Consider the following 22,637-nt stretch of genomic DNA (forward strand, 5'->3'; position numbering starts at 1 on the left):
TAAGAATCTTCTGAGTCACAGTTTCTAGTTAATAAATTCTGAACTCTTATTACTGAATTTCCTTGTGAGCCTGTTTCCTCATAACAAGTTCTGGCTGCAACAACAACAAAAAATGTGAACCTTACATATTTGTAGAGAAAATAACCAATTGGAGTAGAGACATATGATGTGTTGTACTACAAAGGCTTTCCAACATGGACCTGGATTCCTCCAGAGTGCCAGCAGCAGATTCTTATTATGCTTTGGTCTCATTTTCAGTGCCAGTGACAAGATTATATATTTTTTTCGGGCTGAAATCTAATTACTAGTGGGCTGGCAGGATATCATCTTGTATCTACACTGCAGTTGTAGAAAAACATTTTTTTAATCACTTTGCGTTTGAGAAAAGGAACACTTAAAAGGAAAATCCATCATCCTGGGAGAAGGGGAGAATGAAAAATATGTAAACATTGCCCTAACTGAGGTCCCCCCAAAGGCTCACTGATGAAATTTCTTGCCTTAGGTGTGCAGAAGGCTATTTTGGACAACCCTCTGTACCTGGAGGATCATGTCAGCCATGCCAATGCAATGACAACCTTGACTTCTCCATCCCTGGCAGCTGTGACAGCTTGTCTGGCTCCTGTCTGATATGTAAACCAGGTACAACAGGCCGGTACTGTGAGCTCTGTGCTGATGGATATTTTGGAGATGCAGTTGATGCAAAGAACTGTCAGCGTAAGTCCTGAACTATTGATGCCCCTGACAGAATTGATGTATTGTACCTCAACGTAGCTGATGAGCTCTTGAGTGTGGACTGAAGAGTAGGAAATTATGTGGAATACATGGTTGATAGATGCACAGAATATACAGAGTCTGCATATTCCAGAACATTTCCTTGTACTAACTAATAGAGTAAATCCTTTTAAAATTGCTGTGGTATTGAAGCGTCACTGTTTTCCAAATGATAAACATGTTTTTATTTACATGCGGAAGGAAGATTTTTTTAATGAACTTATGTCCACAGCAGGAAAGAAGAATTTGCATATTAGATAGACACCATGTATCCATTTTTTATCTCAATTCTAATCACTTGCTTTAAATAATTTTTTCTGCCCATGATATTTCAGTAGTAGCCATCAGAAGGTGTTAATCAGTTATGCTTTCATATGTTAACTTTACAGTGTCGTATTTTGTGATAGGTATAAAATTCTGCCAATATTTTCACACACGGGCATTTGTCATTGTTGAATGATTAACCTCATTTTAGTTTCATAATAGTCATTTAAGGACTATTTCTAGAATGCTCTTTCAGTGTTTTCCTTCCACAAAATTACCTACTCTAGGGCTTCATCCATATTAGTATAATACATTTCTCCCCTCTTTACCTTGTTAGCTGTATTAATACTACATAGAATTTCCAAATCCTTAATGTCAGTGGGATTAGAATATGAAGGCGGATCTTGTTGCAGAAGATCAAATGGAATGTGAATCCAATGTTAGCATTTGGCCATCATCAGCTTCATTTACTATCATAATGTTTAAGCAGAGTAGGTTATGAGACCAGCCTATCCATTCATTTCTGTCAAATTTATGTGAGAGACTCTTCCAATTATTCAGGTGGGTCCCAGGACATGCAGAATTATAGAAACCATTGTAAATGTAGCCTATCATCAACTCTACTGTAAGCACCAAAGACCCAGTAGGGTACCCTATTTCATTAAGAAATGTGTCTCTCTCATCACAGGTTTAGAAGATGAGTTCTAGCTTTTTGTTATTTAATAATGATAATTCGTTGAATCAAAACCAAATCACTCTCTGGACCAACTGGCAGCTGTTAATATAACCTGTAAACTGATCTTTTTTTAAAGCAAAATTTCCAACAGCTCAGTGCCTTTAAACACTGGATTCTTGACAAATGTGTAAAATCATAGAAAGCCTAAGAAATTCTTCCTTTCCCACAGATCATCTAGGATCTACATTTTCTAGCTGTGTGCTCCTGAGCAAGACATTTGACCTCCTTGAGACGCAGTTTTCTAGTCTACAAAGAGAGTCATGAATTTTCTGTGGGGACTAAAGGATTTGGCACATAGAGGGTATCCAGTGAGTTCCCAAGTCCTGGAGATGCTCACACACGGTAGCTGTCTTTGGTAGCAGTGCTCATAGTAGCTGTGCATATCAGTTGTTCACCAGTGAATTCTAAGGCTAAGTTAGTCATTTACTGACATTTTATCCTGTCTTCCAATAACCCCCACCCCCATAAAGTTAGGGATATTATTCCACTAATTTTATTATGGTAATTTATTATGGGATTATTTTATTATGGTAATTAATTATTTTATTATGGTAAAAAATTATTATGGGATTATTTTATTATGGTAATTTATTATGGGATCCATGGCATGAAGTCTTAAGAACATAAAAAAGAATGTGAGAATAAAAACATTTTGACCATTACCAGTTTTCATACTACTTGCCATGAGTATAGATGTGATTATAATTTTTAATGCTCTTTGCCATACAATCACAATTAAAAGTATAAGAAGCACATTTATTACTTATTTTTATAATTTTTCATGGATACAATATCACTTCTATGCATAAGTGGTAAAACCTCAAGGAAAGAAAGTTCATGAAAATACATTACTTTGGTTACCTATAGATTTGTTCAAGAAAAGTACACCACTACAAAGAAATATATTTTGCATTTCAAATTTGTGTATATTGTTGGTGTCATGTTTTTCCATTAAAATGACACTTTAGCAAAACTTTATACTGCTTTGTTGTTTTTAAGATAACTAATTAATTACCATCATATTTATGGTAAATTTAATTTTGTAGTTTACACTCCAAGAAAAAGTGACTTCTAAAGTCTAAATAATTTGATATTTTAAAAATGTATGTATGATATGCATAAGCAACTTTCATAAAATAATAAAAGTATATACAAATTCGATAAATCAGATGAAAATGGATATTTAAAGGAAAAATTTTCAGCCTTTCCTTGTATTTCAGCTATAGACTATCCGTAGGCTCTTTCAGTTTCTCAATGGCCCTTACTCTAGTATCCCCTTGGCAGACACTGAAGACAAACTTTGCTAGAAGATAAATTAAGCAGTTTTTAGAAAAGCAGTTGTTTTGTTTGTTTATTTGTTTGTTTTTTAAAAGGAGAACCTAGAGCCAGGAGAATAAAATATTAGCATAGGCTGATAGAGTACCTGTTTATAGCATAATTTTAGGTTGTGTTCAAATCAAAATATTCAGAAATTTAACAAAATCATATATGAGTAGCCTAAATTCCCATGTCATCTCCTCCTTGTATTTTTATTCTGATATAAATGCAATTATATGTACCTTTAAAAATATAGGGTACATAGTAAACAATTAATTACTATTCTATTTGTGAAAAGGTCACTTAAGCTTTAGACTGATTTACTCTACGTTTTAGAATAACCTCAGACAGCTTTATAACAAAGCAAAAAAGACAAAAGATTACTTAAATGAAATATGTTTTCTATGTTTGGAGATAGCATGTAAACTGCAAAATAAAAGTGATTCTTAAATGTTATAATGCTATAGTCTTAAGATACTTGACATGATGTTTTTGTTGTCTTTTAAACTTTTGAATCTTAAAAAAGGCATAAATATTTATTTCACCTCAAACCATTTTTTAAACTTAACACAAAACTGGCACATAGTAAATCATTAAATCAAAAAAACTAACTAAATTTTTCTAGATTAATAGTAACATTAAAATTATGCCAGGGGTGCTATTAATTTTGATAATTCCTCAAAATTATTTTAGTTCTAAAGTCAGTATGCATTACTTACAATGGGATAATAGTATCTTAAGTGTTACCCTGATGTATCCGTAAAGAACTAAAACAGTGTTACACCTTGAGTCAGGAACTCCAAGTTCCTGTCACATTCTGGACTCACCTATATGACACAACAGGCATGTGGACTTGTATAAGCTATGGCTTCTTTGAATTTCAGTGTCTTCATGCTCAAAATTGGAATGATGATGATGACATTAATATTTTAATGGCATATGATGGGCCAGACATGATACTAAAGCCTTTATGTGAATTATCCCTACAGCTTGTAGAGTTGTTATAGGGATTAAATGATAGAATGCCTAACAGGGCACTTAACAAATCAGAAAACATTCTGTTACTGAACTTAGGCGTCCATGTTACCATGTGGGGTATATTATTATTTAACAAGCCTATTAAGACTATTAGAAAGTTTTCCTGACCACAGGTCTCTCTTCTCTTTGCAGCCTGTCGCTGTAATGCCGGTGGCTCTTTCTCTGAGGTTTGCCACAGTCAAACTGGACAGTGTGAGTGCAGAGCCAACGTGCAGGGTCAGAGATGTGACAAATGCAAGGTAAGGAGTAGAGGCAGACCCATAAATTACTTTCTCTTTGCAGATTTTCACTGGCTTTTCATGACATGTTTTGTATACCTTCGTATATTAAAAGGAAGGTTTGGGATTATCTAATTCTACAATTGAAATGACTGTGATCAGTGAAAAGTTCTTTTCAAACTAGAACAAAATTCATTGTATGTTACCATTTGACCTTAAACATTTTTTTTTGGCAGTGAATGTGTATTATATTCGCTTTAATTCAGACATTTCTGAAACAAATAGCAGGCAAATTTAATCTTAATCTGGGGAGATACTCTTTCCTTTGCCTTTACATTTTTGGCAGAGTAAAATGTTACCCTTGCGGCTGGGCGTGGTGGCTCATGCCTGTAATCCCAGCACTTTGGGAGGCCAAGGCAGGTGGATCACGAGGTCAGGAGTTCAAGAACAGCCTGGCCAAGATGGTGAAACACCATCTCTGCTAAGCACGCCATCTCTGCTTAGCCAGGCACGGTGGCAGGTGCCTGTAATCCCAGCTACTCAGGAGGCTGAAGTGGGAGAATCGCTTGAACCTGGGTGGCAGAGGTTGCAGTGAGCCGAGATAGTGCCACTGCACTCCAGCCTGGGCGACCGAGTGAGACTCCGTCTCGAAAAACAAAGCAAACCAAAATGTTACTCCCTTTGCTTTTTTAGCAAACACCTTCTTCTAGTTCCGTCATTTAAAAGCTACTTCCTGTGAGCAGTCTACCTAATAGAAGTTTCAGTAGAGAAGTTAATCAAGATATTTTTAAAGATGCATTATTTTGCTAAAACAAAATAGTCAATTAAAATAGAGCATGTTGTTCTCAGTCCCTGAACATACCGATTGCCCTGCTTTCAGTATGGCAAGCAACTTCAGATTCCTCCATGAGGGTGGACAGATTTGCTCTAGCGCTTTCACAAAAATACATTGTATTTGTGATAAAGACAGTTAAGCAGAAGCAAGCATTTCTCTGATGTCAAACTGGCCTTACTGTAGGAAGTTTGAAAATATCATTTGCTTCTGTCTCTTGAATAATATCATTGCTCTGTTTTGTTTTTATTTTATTTTATGGTTGGTTTTTAAAGCCCAATATGTGGCGGGATCCAGAGAAGCGATTCTGTGTGCTATGTGACTGCGATCCCGTTGGTTCTGTGTCACCGCAATGTGATATTACAGGAAGATGTGTCTGTAAATCAGGCTTCGTAGGGAAACAGTGCAACCTTGGCAGGCAGGTGCACCAACAGGAGGAGCAGCCGCGGAGAGCGCAACGGGTGCTGGGTTCTCCTCAGAGGTGGGCTATCGGCAGCTCCAGCGGGTGCCCTCGGGGAGCCTATCGGGCCCCATCTCCGGTAATCCCAGAGGCGCTGCATGGCTCATGCCTCTGCATGTTGTGTTCTGTGTGCTGTGGCTGAAGTTCCCTGGTGGCATTTTACCAAATAACAGTTGCTAAGTGTGCAAATTGCAAATGCAAAAATTAGACAATTCCTAATTGAACCCTTGCCCTTTTAAAAATAACCATCCATATGCTTTAAAAAGCATATTCAAGTTCATAGGGTCATAAAACTTTCAATTAACCAAACTTTCAATTAACCATGAATATGTAGAAATCAAATAAAAATCTACTTGAGAGAACCTATAATCTTAGAAATGGAAGAGACTTCAGGCACCCTTTGGAGAAAGCTAACTTTTATAAATGAACAAATGAAGGAAAATCTAGCAGAGAAATTGATTTGTCCAAGAAAACTCAGCCCATTTATCAGGCATTTCATCATAATTAAGAATTTTGTTAATTTCCACATCAATTGTGCTTATGTGTACAACAAACACAAGAAACACATTTTCACACACTATAAATGGACAAATACCCAAAACGGGGAAAGTTGTTTCTAATTACAAAAGTGTGGTTCTCATATCACAGGACAAAACAAAACAAATGCTGGGGAAGAAGGAAGAGAGGGAGGGAGGGAAGAAGAGGTCCCAGGCTGAGCTGCAGAAGAGTAGGAGACAAGACTTACCAGTATAGAGTCAGGACCTGTAGAGAATTGAGGATAGGGCGTAGAAGAAGGAGAGAGGGAAATAAAAAGTAAAGAAGAAGAAGTGAAAAACAATTCATGGTTTTATTTCTTGGCTCATTATCACACATTTTTTAAAAAACAAATTTTGATGTCAGACTGCCTTAGATCAAATCCTGGCCTCATTACTTCCTAGCTATAAATTCCTTGAATCTTTCTGTAATTCAGCTTCTTCATCTGTAGTAAGATCCACTTCAGAGGGTTTATGTCTGCTTACATACTCCAAGAAGCAAATGCCAAGAGGTTTCCTGGGGGAAAGGCCAATGAAGCATGAAGTGGGAGACAGCATAGCCTTCTGCTGCAATGGGGTTCTGACTCCCGGGAAAACACAGAAAGAAAGACTGGGTAGGAAAAGCCTTGTTTGGTGCATTTTGTCAAATCTTAAATTCTTGGCCAAGCCAATGGGATATACCCAAGCAAATTTTACCCACTAAAGGAATCCTGAATTGGTCAGGGAGGTTCTAGTATCTTACAGTAATCAGCCTGAGAGAAGGATACTCTTGTGGAAGCTCATCTTAATTCATTCAGAGTGCTATAAGAGCATAACATAGACTAAGTGGCATGTAAACAACGGAAATTCATTTCTCACAATTCTAGAGGCTGGGAAGTACAAGATCCAGGCGCTGGCAGATTTCCTGTCTGGTGAGGGCCCTCTTTCTCTAGACAGTCATTTTACCCACTGGAACCTCACATGGTGGAGGAAACTCTCTGGGGCCTCTTTTATAAGTGCAGTGATCCCATTCATGAGAGCTCCATTCTCATGACCTAATCACCTCCCAAAGGCCCCACCTCCTGTCTATACCACCACCTTGAGGGTTAAGATTTCTACATATGAATTTTGGGGGACATAAACATTCAGTCCATTACAGAGCACCTCTGGTGGATCCAAAAGACAAGAAACTGGAGGCTTTCAGTCAGTAAAATTCCACACTGTAGGTTGTCTTGCAGGCAGATCGGATGAGGCGCCTCCAAGGCTGTCTCAGGGTAGCAGTGAGAACAGTGCACCAGGCAGGAGCATAGAGAGTTTTTAGTAAATGTTAGGCCTGATTACTATCATTATTACCAGTGTTATTAAATGAAGAAATGTTTAAAATAATTTTTTTTCAAAAACAAATGCATACATTTACAATAAAAGAAAAAGATAACTGATTAAAATGTCTCCAAAATATAAATTTAGCAGAAAGTCAACGTTCATTCAAGCCCTACATATCTTACAGTACTATTGTATGAAGCAGGGTTTTGTCCTGAGACTATTTTTTCCTCTGCAGCAGTATGTGTGAGAGCTAAGAGCTCAGACTCTGGAGCCAACCTAGCTGATCTGGAATCTTGACTCCACAGTTGGTTAGCTCATGACCTTAGGCAACTTACTTAACCTTTCTGTGCCTCAGTTTCACCACTCAATAAAAAAGTGGTGAGAATGACAACTGTCTGCCAGGGTTGTCCTGAGGAGTAAATGAATACGTATTTGTAAAGAGTTTAGATTTGTAAAGGGTTTAGAATTGTGCTTTGCAAAAAGGAAGCACAATATATGAATGCTAGTTCTTATTACCCCGAGAGAGACAGAGACAGAGACAGAGAACCTATCCAGTTTCTCACTGGGTCTGGATAGCCACTCTCTCCCATATTTATTTTACCTCATTAATCTCAATTACTGACCACGAATGTCTGCTCCTTAAGTTTGTTTACTAGTGGGGTTTTCTTTAGCCTTTGAAACAAATTTTTGAACAAATTTATAAACATTTTATTACTGAAATTTGGTAGTATTTATTTTGCTACAACTTAGCCTTTAAAGCTACATTATTTAAATATTTGAAAAGTGAGATAGAGCCGTTTCTTCTTGTACATTTCCTTACATAATTGACTTTGGAGTTTTTAAAATGATAGCTATAATTTGGAATTTTATTTGATATTTGATTGATTTAAAGGGGTGTACACACACCCCTTTAATGAGTAAATCAATATGAGAGTGTGGATATATAGATGTAAATATATATGAGTATAGGTATATATATATGAGTGTGTATATATATGTGTTTATACATATATCAGCATAGATATATGAGTGAAGACAATTTCTGAAATAAAGATGAATACAAAGTATTATTTCTATGACTCAGATATTTTTCAATACTGTTTTAATATATTATGTTTAGTCTTTTTGTCTATGTATTTCTGTTTCTGTTTGTGTGTCTGGTGGTATGGGTATGTAATTGAAATTTACATAGTATTTATATAATTTCATATTTTTGTTTAATTTCTATTTCATGCTATATCCTAAGCATATTTATATCATTAAAACTGCTTCAAAACAGGATTTTAATTCTTGCATATTATTTCATAATGTGGATGTCATCATTTAATTTATTCAACAATTTTTATAACATTGTACAGTTAAGTACCCGCATAGTTATTCACCATGAGAAATAATATTGTAATAGGCATGCTTTTGCTTTAATAATTATTCCAATTTCTGATTATTTCTCTAAGCCAGGTATGTAAAATTTTACATGAATTTCTTTTTACCAATAATAATATTATATGGTTAGTTTTTTTTATATAGGTGAATTTAATTTCAAAGTCATGTCGTCTTTTGGAACTGTTACATGCTTTTTTCTTTAATCATATACCACAATCTGAATTAGAACTAGAAATAAAAATAAAACCAACAGTAAATGTAAAGATAAGAATGATCGTCAAACTCAGTCAACCCATTTTATATTTTAAAAATAAAACTATTCTTAGCTGCAGTCATTTTAAAAATCTAATTTTCAGTGTGATTTCATTTTTATAACTTATTTTTAAAACTACTAACAATAATATCTAAAATATATAATGAGGCTTATTAATTTCTCTTTGGGTGGCTCACATTAAGTGAAAAGATTTTTTTTACCAAGAAGCAATTATTAATTCTAATTTTCAAAAATAAGAATTATTTTTACAAGGAAGTAATTACCGAGACTAATTTTCCAGATTAAAATATCATAATAATGTGACATGCTTTATATTTTTAAAAAATAACCCTGAAGTATTTTAAGCAGGATAGATGATTTTCATTTTTCTGCTAGGAGTGATTTTTTAATCCATCAGCATTTTCTAATGTTTCATTTTAAGCCTGATAACATGCATTTCAAGAAAGTCAGCCGAAGCTGGTAATGCAAACTTGACCGTAAAAGATGATTTGTTATAGATAGATAAGAGATATGCATATGAATAACTCATCAGAGAATGAAAGTTTCCTTTACTTACCTGATCTGGTGCTTTAATACGTGTTCTCACTAATCAATTTCAATTGTTAGAATGAAACCTAAGAAATCAAATGTTTGTTGAACCAATTATTTGATCAGTGTAAGCATAACCTGAAAGTTATATTTATAATGTGAACACTATAGCAATGATTAAAAGTATTTATGGATATGTGACAAAATTCTATCAAATATTAGGGCAAAAAGGATTATTTTAACTTTAGGCTGCTGGTCAATAATGTTGAAAGTATTTTTACCAAGTAGGAGTCCATAGATCTGAAAGTAATCAATTCAGATTACTAAAAATGAAGAAGTAAAATTTTAAATTAAGACTAGAAATACCACCTATAGGTCCTTTCCATATTGCTATTGAAATCTTGAGAAGTACTAGGACAGGCTGGTGAAAATACAACAGACAGTAAAGGAAGCGCCTAATTCTGCAGTTAATTTTGATAAAATTTCAGAATAATTGAACTTTTCTCTTTGGATATCATAGAAAAGGTCCATTTGATTGAATGAAAACCCAATTGTCATAACATCAGTGAGGAATCCCGATAACTCCTAAGTTCCTCTTTTCCCACCTGATCTTTGGTATTGTGCATCTTGCTTCACTTCGAGTTAACTGATTTAAATTTAATTTTTCTCTCCTCTTCCATTGCCAGGCTGGGACCTTTGGCCTACAATCAGCAAGGGGCTGTGTTCCCTGCAACTGCAATTCTTTTGGGTCTAAGTCATTCGACTGTGAAGAGAGTGGACAATGTTGGTGCCAACCTGGAGTCACAGGGAAGAAATGTGACCGCTGTGCCCACGGCTATTTCAACTTCCAAGAAGGAGGCTGCACAGGTCTGTAAATACGACTTAAGTCCTACATATTCACTCTGATAGTTTTAGGGTCTGACTTCTGTAATGGTTTTTTCTTTTAAAGGAAGCACAGATTGATACAACATATTTAACATAATGAGTAATGTCTACTTATTTTTACATTACTTAAAAAATGAAATACATGTCAGTTTGAAACACTGCCTTAATAACTGTGTGCAAGTACTCAATAAAAATCAGCAGATGCTCCTTTGGTTGTGTCCCTCCCTGTCTGCGACTTTGATTCAGCCAGTCACTCAAACACTGCTACAGCTTGAAAGTTAAATGTTCGATTTTTCTGGTACTAGTCTTATCTTAGTTTAAGCTCAAACCCCACGTTTCCTATTGCAAAATTGGTATCCGGATCAAGAAAAGTCAAGGTGTTTTTTTTTTCATGGTACCCCAAAAACATCTTTTCATCTACTTTTGGCTGCCTTGAAGACTATGATGTTCTAAGAGAAAAATAGGTTGGCTCTAGATATTTAGTTCATCAAAAAATGCAGGCAGAGGTTTCTAACCATGATTCCCTCAAGCAGTATTCTTATACAGTCAGCCACAGCCTTCACCCAAATCATGAGCTAAGAAAATACCGCTTAGCATTCTGCAGATGAAAGTAAAGATTGAACATTAGCCTTGATTTATATGCTGCTAATTTCGAATTGACCCTTATTCCAACAATCACTAGTTTGAATATTACCTTTGCTTACTAATGTCATGGATTCAACCTGGATAATGCTCACATACTCTCAGCACCATGGTAAGATTTTAAAACATTGTTATTCACTGTTGTGGCAAATTTAAGTAGGAAGCAGTAGGAATAATATTTAAAACTATTTAAAGAACCAATATCTTTCAGACATTCTCCAGCACTTTAGATATGTGGATTTTACCACAAATTAAGCCATGATAAGTTATTCTAATTGATAAGTTATTCTAAATGATAAGTTTATAATTGTAGATCCTCTAAGAATCTGTATATCTCTAAGTCAATATCTGTATAACTTAAAAATTATAAAGCTGTATTTTAAAATATACTCTGTTCTTTAAATCCAAAGCTCACTGACATTTTTACGTAATATGAATTAATGAGGTAGTATTATACATTTAAATACATATAGTAACAAATTATAAATGAGACCAAGAATATTATTTTAAATTATAGAAAGATGACGGCATTTAATAAATGCAGACCTACTAGCATTCTGGCCCAAAGAAACACCATAGAAAAAAAAAGCACAAAACAGGAAGAATAGTAATATGACTGAGGACATGACTTGCACAAAATAGCCTGGATTTGTCTAAATGGCTCCCTCAGTAACTAGTTCTGGGACCTTGACTGAGTAATTTTGTTTCATTTTCCACCTGCAAAATTCATTTATTAAATTAAGATAATAATAGTATCTACCACACATGGTTTTTGTTACAATTAGTTGAGTTAGTGGCTATAAAATATTTAGAGTAATGCCTAGCATGTAAGTGCTATGGAAGCATTTATCATTATTATTATTATCTTTATTAGTTTTATTAATTGTGGTATACATTGTGCTTTGGCACAGGAAAACTAGCTAATTACTCAGGTTTTCTTTCTATTTAGTGTTATGATTCCGCTGAAGAACTACTTAAGATAATTTCTATTTGCAAGTAATGATTTGTACTGTCCCATGACATTTTTTAGCATATAAATTTAAACATAATGGTAACTATTTTTCTTCTTAATGAAGGACACATCTAAAATAAATCATTTGGCTTAAAATTAGCAACAACAGTAATAACCAAAACAGCAATGACTAACATTTATTTAGTGTTTACTCGGTGTAAAGTATTTTTCTAAACACCTTTCACAGCTGGTGTGTAATGCTGTGAGCAATGAATATTGTCATTTCATAAAAAGTGAATTTAGTCAAATATTCTAAATATATTCAGTGAAAATGATTTAGTCATCATATAACCAATTAAAAGTTTACTCATAACATTAGTTTTCCATTTGAATTCAAGTATTTGGGTTTCTTCCCTCACTTACATTTCTTTGACATGAAACGCTGCACTAGAAATATTCTTAGTAGCTGGGTCAACTGCCGCTATGTGGCATGCATTCCTTGTCTTGGATGGCTTTGAAGATATTCTCAAACATTATTTTTGCAATCTTTGAAAAAGTACAAAAGGTAGATAACTTTGTACCCTTTGAATATTGCATGATAGCAACAGAAATGAAAAATCTATAGAAAAAAGTCAGGTGGTAAATAAAAATCGAAAGTATCTTTATATATAAACAGTGTCCATAATTCAACCATTTTAAAGTATTTGCAAAATTGGATTATTCTGTTGTGTGCGTTTCTAACTATATACATGATGTACCGAATTTAAGAAGCTTATTAAGCTTATTGGTTTTTACTGCAGATCGGGCTCATCAAGGAAAAACTAATCCGTACAGCATAAACAAATTAGAAATGAACTTAAAATAAATATACAAATAAAATAGTAAACTTTGTAGTACCCGAATATAAGGTATTACAGTTAACATGGAATCTGATAACACCAGTTCTTTCCTTTCTTAAACTTCATAGGAAAGCTAAAAATACTTTAACTTTTGAAATTAATAAATGAAATACATCTTATATTTATTGAACAGCTCCTTTCTGAAATACATTGTACTACAATATAAAAGATGAATGAAGTAAGTTTTTATTTCCAAATATCCTTAAGTATAGAACTGAAAAGAAAATAAGACAAACCAACACAATATAAAACGCAACACTTTGTGTCAAATTTTTACTATTTTTCCCCTTCTTTGTTTTCCCTCTTATACCGGTGAAGCTTGTGAATGTTCTCATCTGGGTAATAATTGTGACCCAAAGACTGGGCGATGCATTTGCCCTCCCAATACCGTTGGAGAGAAATGTTCTAAATGTGCACCCAATACCTGGGGCCACAGCATTACCACTGGTTGTAAGGTGAGTGAACCACTTTTTTGCCCTGATAATTTTTTGGAGAGATTTTTGTTTTGTAGAGCTCTGTAATTGGGCATTTCAAAATTCAATATTATATCACAAAATAATATAGAAGTATTACTATAATGTGATTACAGATATTAATCAATATCTTACAGTTTACTTGTAGGAAAGATGATGAAGTAAATATACATTTATGCAGCTGAACACTTGAAATCTACAAGAGGGGTAAAAAGAACAAAAATTCTATAATAATACCAGAAAAGAGCTATAACCTCATACCTAGGCACAAGGACATACATCTGCAAAGTATGAGGATATGAGGAACTAATTAATTTTCTAAAAATCTATAGAAATTGCCCCTGAATTATGACTAGGTTTTAGGTTTCAGGAAGTAGTTGAGATCATTCTGAAGAGTCATTTTAACAACATTTAGCTTGGAAAATAATCATTTTTTCCCATTGGTAGACCATAGAAATTGACATGGCCAGAGTCATGTTCAGAGAGATCTGTCTAGCATCAGCAGGGATGGTAACAATTTATAAGGCTGTTGAAGAAATATTAATAAGAGATGCCAAAAGCCTGGACCCAGTCAATGAGCAACATTGAAGATATATAGGGCGCGAGTTACATTTTAGAACTCAGGCAGATACAGCCTGGTGAATTCATTGATTTGGGGAATAAGAAAGAAGGCTTAGGATGACTCCTAGGTTTTGCTTTGCAATGGAGTAGGTGATAATAAGTACCATTTGCAGCTATAGGAATTATAGGAGGAGGAGCAAGTTCAGGAAGGAAAGATAATCACTTTGCATTTTTATCAGCTTTTTGTGAGGTATTAATAAAATAAAATTCACCCATTTAAAGTAATTAATTTTAACCAATGATTACAGTGGTGTGATCATCCCTTGTGCCCCATTGCAGTGAAGTCCCCATCACCCCCAACGTGCCTACTGTTTTGCCTTCTAGCATTGTAATTTTCCAATTTCTACAACTTCTTAAAAATAGAATCGTAGTCTGTTTTTTGAGGGGGGATTTGTTTGTTTCTTTTTTTGGCTTCCTTCACTTGGTGTTATGTTTTTTTAATTCATCCATATTGTTGCATGTATCAGCAGTTTGTTCTAAAAATTGCTTAATAATATTCCATTTGTATAATGTACAGCGACTTGCTTATCTGTTTACCATTTGATGGGTGTTTGGGTCATTTCTAGTTTGGGGTTACAATTTTGCTGTGAACATTAGCATACAAGTCAAAAGCATATTTACAGACAAATGTTTTCTCTTTTTTTTCTTAAGAACACTCCACATCTTTGCCAACTCTTGGAATTTTAACCCTTTTTTAATTTTAAGAATTCTGATGCATGTGTATTTCTCTTGTTTGCATTTATTTAATGCCCAGTAATGTTGGGAATCCTTTCATTTATTTGTTTGTCATTTATACATCTTTTTTGAAGTGTTTACAAAGCTTATGCCCATTTCTATTTTGAGTTGTTTGTTTCCTTAGTAATGCATTGCAAGGATTATTTATATATTCTGGATACATGTTCTTTAACGTATGTTAAAGCTTGCTTTTCATATAGATTGCTTTTTACCTAGTTTCATCATCTAATTTTTATAAACACTAGCTTATTATCTTTTTCTTTTATAGTCCATACTTTTTATGTTCTACCCAAGAAGGACAAGGTCCAAAGATTTCTCTCCCACATTTTCTTCAAGAAGTTTTAGAGTTTTAGCTCTTAAATGTAGGTTTGGATTCCATTTTGAATATTAATTTTTCTATATATCAGGTAATGGTCAGAGCTCACTTTTTATGGATATCCAATTTTTCAAACATTATTTGTTGAAAAGACTATCCTTTTTCCCATTGAATTACTTTGACTCCTTTGTCAAAATCTATCAACTATGTATATGTTTATGCATTTCTGGACTCTTTTCTGCTTCACCGATCTATTCTTAGTTAATACTAGTTAATATGTTAATTATTGTAGCTTTCCAGCAAGTCATAAAATCAGGTATTGTAAATTCCTCAACCTCATTCATCGTTTCCAATACCTTTTGAGTACTTTAGCTCCTTTACATTTCCACATAACTTTTAAATTTAGCATGTCAATTCTTTACCAAAAAGCCTGCTAGGATTTGGCTGTAATTATATTGAATTGATAGATCAATTTGGGAAGAATTGACATCTTAAAAGTATTAGATATCCCAATGTATGAACATGGCATAACTGCATTTTTTTAGGTTGTTATAATTTTTTCTCAGAAATGTTTGTAGTTTTTGATATGCAAGCCTTGCATATATATTGTTAAATGTATCAGTGTTTCATATTTTTTATCAAAAGCAAATGCTACTGTGTTACATTTCAGTTTTAAATTGCTTGTTACTAGAATAGAAAAATACAATTATTTTTATACATTATCCTTCTATACTGTAATCTTCCTAAACTTATTAGTTCTAGTTTCTTTTTGGTCCATTTAGTGGGATTTTCTTGTAGATAATCATGTCATCTGCAAAGAGAGATTTATTTCCTTTCTAATCTGTGTAACTTCTGTGGCATTTTCTTGTCCTATTGTAGTAAACTATTGACTAGAAGTGGTGGAAGCAAATATCCTTGCCTTATTCCTTAGTTTAAGTGCAAAGCATTGTCTTTTACAATTGAAAATGATGTTGGCTATATTTTACCTGTAGGTGCTTTTTATTGGTTTGAGGATGCCACCTCATGTTTTTAGTTTGCTAAGAGCTTTTATCAAGAATATGTGTTCAATTTTAAATTTAAATATGTTAAATGACTTTTCTGCATCTATTGAGATGACCATATGATATTTCTTTTTAAGCTGTTAATATGACAGATTATACTGATTGATTTTCAACATATCAATCCAGTCTTACAATCCTCAGATTAATCCTGCTTGGCCATGGGGATTATCCTTTTAAAATTATGTTGAATCCTGTTTGCTAGCATTTTCTTAATGATTTTGGATCTATGTTTATAAGAAATATTGGTATGAACTTATTTTTCTTGTAGTGTTGTCGTTGGGATGAGGTACTGCAAGCTTCATGAAATGGATTCAGAAGTATTCCCTCCTCGTAATTTCTAAAAGCGTTTTCACAATCAATGAAGTAGAAAACAGAAATACTTAGAGGAACCCAAAAGCTCATTATTTGAAAAGATCAATAAAGTTGGTAATATTCTAGAAAGGTTGATCAAGAAAAAAGAAGAAACAAGCAATCAAAATCACAAATAAAAGGGGGACATCACTATAGATCCTATAGACATTAAAATAATAATATGGTAGTAATAGGAACAACTTTTGCCTAATAAATGTGATAACTTGCATGAAAAGAACATTCCTTCTTTTGCTTACTTTGAGTTTAATTTTCTCTTGTGTTCCAAGTTTTTTTTTTTTTTGAGACGGAGTCTCACTCTGACCCCCAGGCTTGAGTGCAGTGGCATGATCTTGCCTCACTGCCAGCTCCGCCTCCTGCGTTCACGCCATTCTCCTGCCTCAGCCTCCCGAGTAGCTGGGACTACAGGTGCCCACCACTACGCTCGGCTAATTTTTTGTATTTTTAGTAGAGATGGGGATTCACCACGTTAGCCAGGATGGTCTCGATCTCCTGACCTCGTGATCCGCCAGCCTCGGCCTCCCAAAATGCTAGGATTACAGGCGTGAGCCACCACGCCCGGCCAATTGTGTTCCAAGTTTCTTAAGGTGAAACCTTAGATCATTGATTTGTTATCTTTTTTTCTCTAATATGGGCATTTTATACAATTTTTTCCAGAAACTACTTTGTTTGCACTCCACATATTTTGATATGCTGTGTTTTAATTTTCACTTGGTTTAATATAATCTTTAATTTATTTTGGGGATAATGTTTAGTTTCTAAATGCGGAATTTTCAAGGTATCGTTACTGTTACTAGTATCTAGTTTAATTCTAAATTGTTCTAAGAACATAATCCGCATTATTTCAGACCTTTTGAAAATTATTGAGATTTGTTTTATGGCCCGGAATAGTGTTCAGTTTGTTTATTATAACATGTGCACTTGAAAATAATGTGTATTCTGGAGTTGTTGGATGAAAACTTCTATATAGGTCAATTATCCTTAATGGTTTTTAGATCTACATGTTCTCTCAGTTACTGAGAGTGTTGGACTATAACTTTGTCCATTTCTTCTTTCACTTCTCTCAGGTTTTATTCACATGTATTTTTGAGCAGTGATACTAGGTGCATGAACATTTAGGATTGCTATGTCTTTTTGAAAAGTTGATGCCTTTTGACATTGTGAAATGTCTCTCTTTATTCCTGGTAACATTCCTTGTTCAGAAGTGTACTTTTTCTGATATTTATATAGCTATTGCAACTTTCTTTTTAATGGTGTTTGTGTGGTATATATTTTTCACACCATCATCTATTTCATCTCCCTTTTTAGTATTTTAATGTGTGCCTTTTTTTTTTTATTCGGAGACAGTGTCTTACTCCATCGCCCAGGCTAGAGTGCAGTGGTGTGATCTCAGCTCACTGTACCCTCTACCTTCTGGGCTCAAGAAATCCTCTCACCTCAGGCTCCAGAGTAGCTGGGACTACAGGCGCATGCCACCATGCTTGGCTAATTTTTAAGGTTTTGTAGAAATGAGATCTCACTATATTGCCCATGCTTGTCTCAAATTCCTGTGCTCAAGTGATCCTTCTGCAAAATTCTGGGATTACAGGTGTATACCACCACGCCTAGCTTAATGTGTGTGTGTGTGAGAGAGAGACAGAGAGAGAGAATGTGTGTGTGTGTAAATAACATATATTGAGATCTTTATTTTTCAACGAATCAATAATTTGGCCTTTTAATTTGAGGAGTTAAATCATTTCCACTTAATGTAAGTATTGGTATGATTGGATTAAGCCTGCACTTTGCTGTTTGCTTTTGCTTGCCTTATCTGCTCTTGCCTTTTTTTTTTCCTTATTGTCCTGCCTTCTTTTGCATTAATTTGTATAATATCTTCTCTTGACTTTTGGATTATTAAATATACCTATTCATTTTATTTCTTTGGTTTTGTCTAGGAATATACATCTTTAACTTTCCAGAATGTACGTTAAAATAATATTATACCACTTTACATTTAGCATAAGAACCTTACAACAGGAAACCTCCAATCCCCTTTCCTATCCTTTGTACTATGTTGTCATATATTTTTACTTCTATATATTATACATCTGACAATATAAGCTTATGATTTTGATTTCAATAGTCAATTATCTTTTTAAACAAGAAAATTTCTCCTATAACTCTTTTTCCATGTGTATATCAATTCTAATGCTTTAAATTCCTTTGTGTACATTAAAATTTTCATTTCATATCATTTTTCTTCTTCCATTAACTACTTCCCTAATCTTTATCATTTTATTCCTGTTGTTTCAGGTCTCCTGACAATAATTTTTTCCTTTTTTTTTTTTTTGTTCCAGAAAGGTTTTTTTTTTTTTCCCGAAGATGTTTTTGCAGAGTATGTAATCCTAAATACTGGTTTGCAGCAATTTAATTATGCTTTTTGTTTTCTTTTTGTGTGTTTAATAATTATTTTTTCATGGGATTAGTTAGATCTGTTGGCCCTGTAGGATTATAGTTTTCATCAAATTTGAAAATGAAAGTTGTCAGCCATTATATCTTTAAATATTTTTTCGTTCTTCATTCTTATTGTCTCTTTCTGGAAATCATTTTTTGTATGTTGGGCCAATTGATATTTTCCCCCATCTTACTGAGGTTCTTATTTTTTTTATTATTTTTGTATCTGTATTTTTTATTTCTGATAGTTTCTATTGTTAAGTGTCCAAAGTCACTGATTTTTTAATGCAGCCTAACCTGTTTTTAATCCAATTGAGTCTATTTTTTATTTTAAACATTGTATTTTTTTATCTTTTAAATTTCCTTTTGGACATTGTATATCTTTTATTTCTCTACTATATTCACATTTTTTCATTTATTCTTGAAAATATAATGTTTATAAACATTAGCATTTTTAATCATCTGCTAATTCCATCTTTTTTATTGCAGGACTATTCCTACTGACTGACTTTTCTCCTATTTCTGAGTCATATTTTCTTGATTCTTTACATGCCTGATAATTTTTATTTGGATGCCAGACATTATATGCTTTTCATTGTTGTGTATTGGATTTTATTGTATTTCTTTAAAGAATGTTGAACTTTATGCTGGCAAACAGTTTAGATAGTCACGGGTCACTTGGATTCTTTTGAAGCTTGCTTTTGAGTTTTATTAGGGAAGGTGCAGCAGAACAGTCTGAAAGCCCTTCTACTAAGCTGTGAAACTTCTGAGAATACTACCTAGTTGGTTACTATGTCTCTTTACTCTGGCTGTTGAAAATATGGCTTATTCCAAGCTTTCTCTGGGCTCTAAGAATTTTTGCAGCCTAGGGTTTTCCAATGCCATTTTCCTTCATCCCATGCATGCACCTATCAGCATTCAGTCAATGACTCAAGGGAACACTTCTGCACATCTCTGGAATTACCTTTCTATCTAACTTCTTTCTTTTTGAACACGTATTCTATTTGCCATCATAAGTTTCAGCAGCCTCAGCTTCCTCAAACTCCACTCTTTGTCTCTCAACTCAGCTATAATGCGGGCTTTGGGTTTACCCTCTCTGTGTTGCAGCCTAGAAATTGCCTCTGTACACTGCTTCATGTTTTTTTCCTTCTCTCAGAAATCACAGTCCTGTGCTTCCTATAATTCAATATCTAAAAACAATTGTTTCTTGGTTTGTATTTTTGTTTTATTTGGTTGTGTACTTTAACAGCTTAACAAAGAAGAATAAATACTGTAAAAACTAAGAAGAGGCTGTTCAAAAGAAGAATATTCTTCAGTGCCTAATGCAACACAAAGGTCAAGTAGGATTAGTGCTGAAGTTATTCATTAAATTGAAGAGCAATAATAAGGGCATTTTTTTATGTTAGTGGGAGTCGTTCCAATTGATTCCACTGGGTTGTGAAATATTGGAACATGATGACCAAGTATGGTCCTGTTTGACCCTATAGTAGTACTCTATAAGATGTAAACTTTTTTTCCTGCTGAGTTAGCACAGATGAAATAATAGACTCTAACCATCTTCACATGTATGATAAAACATTTGAACCTGGTCTAGAATATGTTGACCTAGAGGAAAACAAGCATATTGATGATTCTTCAAGGAAGTTCAGATGTCTGACTTCAATTAGACATGTGATTAGAAAAAATAAAAACTGGACAGGACATTCATTTTTCTATTGTCAATAGCATTATTAAGTTTAAAATTCAAGACAGCTACATTTTTAGAAACAAATCAAAAACTGCTCAGAATTTCAAAGTGTTCTTATGAATATGAACAATGCTATAAGTGTCTATGACTGACTTTTGCATTTTCAGCTTCAAATCCAAGCATCCGCTATACCACTTGGACTCAGGAGTAAGCCCTAGGGAAACTTACAAGAGTTCCATTTTATCCACAGAATGCTATGATATAGCCAAACTCTAATTAAACTCTTGAAATTGAAGTTGATACCTCATGTTCAAGATATAAATCAGGATAAAATACATTCCAAGTTTCTATGAAAATGTAGTTATATGTTTGGTACTATCATTTTTACTGATCATTAGATAATTACTCTGTTGACTAAAGTTGACTGAATTTTTTGATTACTTTAAAATCACCATTTAAAGTCTAGACTTCTGAATCGAGAAATACTTCACCATTATGAAGAATTAAAAAAAAACTCATAGAGCCTGTATCAGACAATTCTTGCATTGCTATAAAGAAATACCTGAGACTGATTAATTTATAAGAAAACAGGTTTAATGGGCTCACAGTTCTGGAGGGTGTACAGGAAGCATAGTGGCATCTGTTTCTGGTGAAGGCCTCAGGAAGCTTCCAGTCATGATGGAAGGCCAAGGGAGGACAGGCTTCCACATGGCAGGATCAGGAGAAAAGCAGGGATGCCATGCACTTAAACAACCAGATCTTGCCGGTAGGCACTCATGGTCACAAGGACAGCACCAAGCCCTGAGGGATCAGCCCCCATGATCCAAACACCTCCCACCAGGCTCCACCTCCAACACTGGGGATTATATTTTAACACGAGAATTAGTGGGGACATATCCAATTGTATCAGAGCCCTCTCAAGTAATTTATTTATGAGCATGTGTTTTACTGTTTTTAAAACTGGGATGACTTTAATTTAAATGAACAGTGATTTGAGATTTATAGCTTCCCTTTCTTTGTGTCATGGATAATTTCTCTGTGCTAAGGTGTGAGCTTACACATCATTTGAGCTGTTATTGAAGTAGAATACGAAGCCTGCCTTCTTTCACTAGCAGGGGAATAGTGAGTAAATTCTCTATTGCTAAACAAATATTACCTCTATTTATGATTTAAATTTGATGTTGGCCGTAGTGCTATCTAAACACATGGTTAATGGTCTGGTTTATTCTCCACTATAACTTCCTGAATAAACTTCCTGATTTGGAAAGGTCCCAATGTCTATTTGTACTGTCAACAATTCTGTAAAAATTCATGCTTTGGTTTTATACAATTATTTGGATAATTTCATATTTTAGTTAAAGATAAAGATGCCTCACAGGATAATTTAAATTTATTATATGATTATAGTTTTGATAACATATCATAATTTTCTATTAATACCCGATTATGGCCTATTTTGTTTAAGTGAGTTAATACATACTCAAAGCAGTCGGCAAAGAAAATCTATGTAAGTGAATATGTAAGACATCCTAATTTTGAAATTTTATTCTACATCTGATGTTCTTTAAGTTACTTGGCGGTGAGGTTAGTGGGTTATTCTATGCCTTGGAAGCTTTGTCCATATTTATAATATACAAATAATCACATTTTAGATCTTTGGGTTTAAAATATCTTCTAGAAGCCACCCCTATTGCAGCCTTTCTACTGATTAGCAATAATTAGATAGAAAAATACTTACCTATAAAGACAAGAAATAAAGCTAATCCTGATAATCATTTTAATAACAGAATCTGGGAAGATTTTTAACCAAATATTTGGGCATGAAAGACAATAGAGGAGGAACTGGTGACCTTGGAAATGATAATCTCATAAGCAAACTACTGTTAGCAGGAACAGAAACATAATACTCCT

At 34.0% G+C, this 22,637-nt stretch overlaps 1 protein-coding gene across 6 annotated transcripts in view; it reads left to right on the plus strand.

The window, feature by feature from the left end:
* The window catches only part of LAMA2 (laminin subunit alpha 2), a 631,365-nt gene that overhangs the window by 402,843 nt on the left and 205,885 nt on the right, over window positions 1–22,637 (plus strand). For 3 of the 6 annotated variants that reach the window (XM_055391626.2, XM_055391631.2, XM_055391629.2), the window contains 5 exons: window positions 503–714; window positions 4,259–4,365; window positions 5,452–5,715; window positions 10,343–10,523; window positions 13,353–13,489. In XM_055391626.2, the coding sequence (XP_055247601.1) occupies window positions 503–714; window positions 4,259–4,365; window positions 5,452–5,715; window positions 10,343–10,523; window positions 13,353–13,489 (901 nt within the window). The remainder of the gene's footprint in view (window positions 1–502; window positions 715–4,258; window positions 4,366–5,451; window positions 5,716–10,342; window positions 10,524–13,352; window positions 13,490–22,637) is intronic. The other 3 variants (XM_055391635.2, XM_055391634.2, XM_055391636.2) reach the window with 1 other exon arrangement.

The sequence above is a fragment of the Gorilla gorilla genome, chromosome 5 (genome assembly GCF_029281585.2).
Source record: "Gorilla gorilla gorilla isolate KB3781 chromosome 5, NHGRI_mGorGor1-v2.1_pri, whole genome shotgun sequence".
Lineage (NCBI taxonomy): Eukaryota > Metazoa > Chordata > Mammalia > Primates > Hominidae > Gorilla > Gorilla gorilla.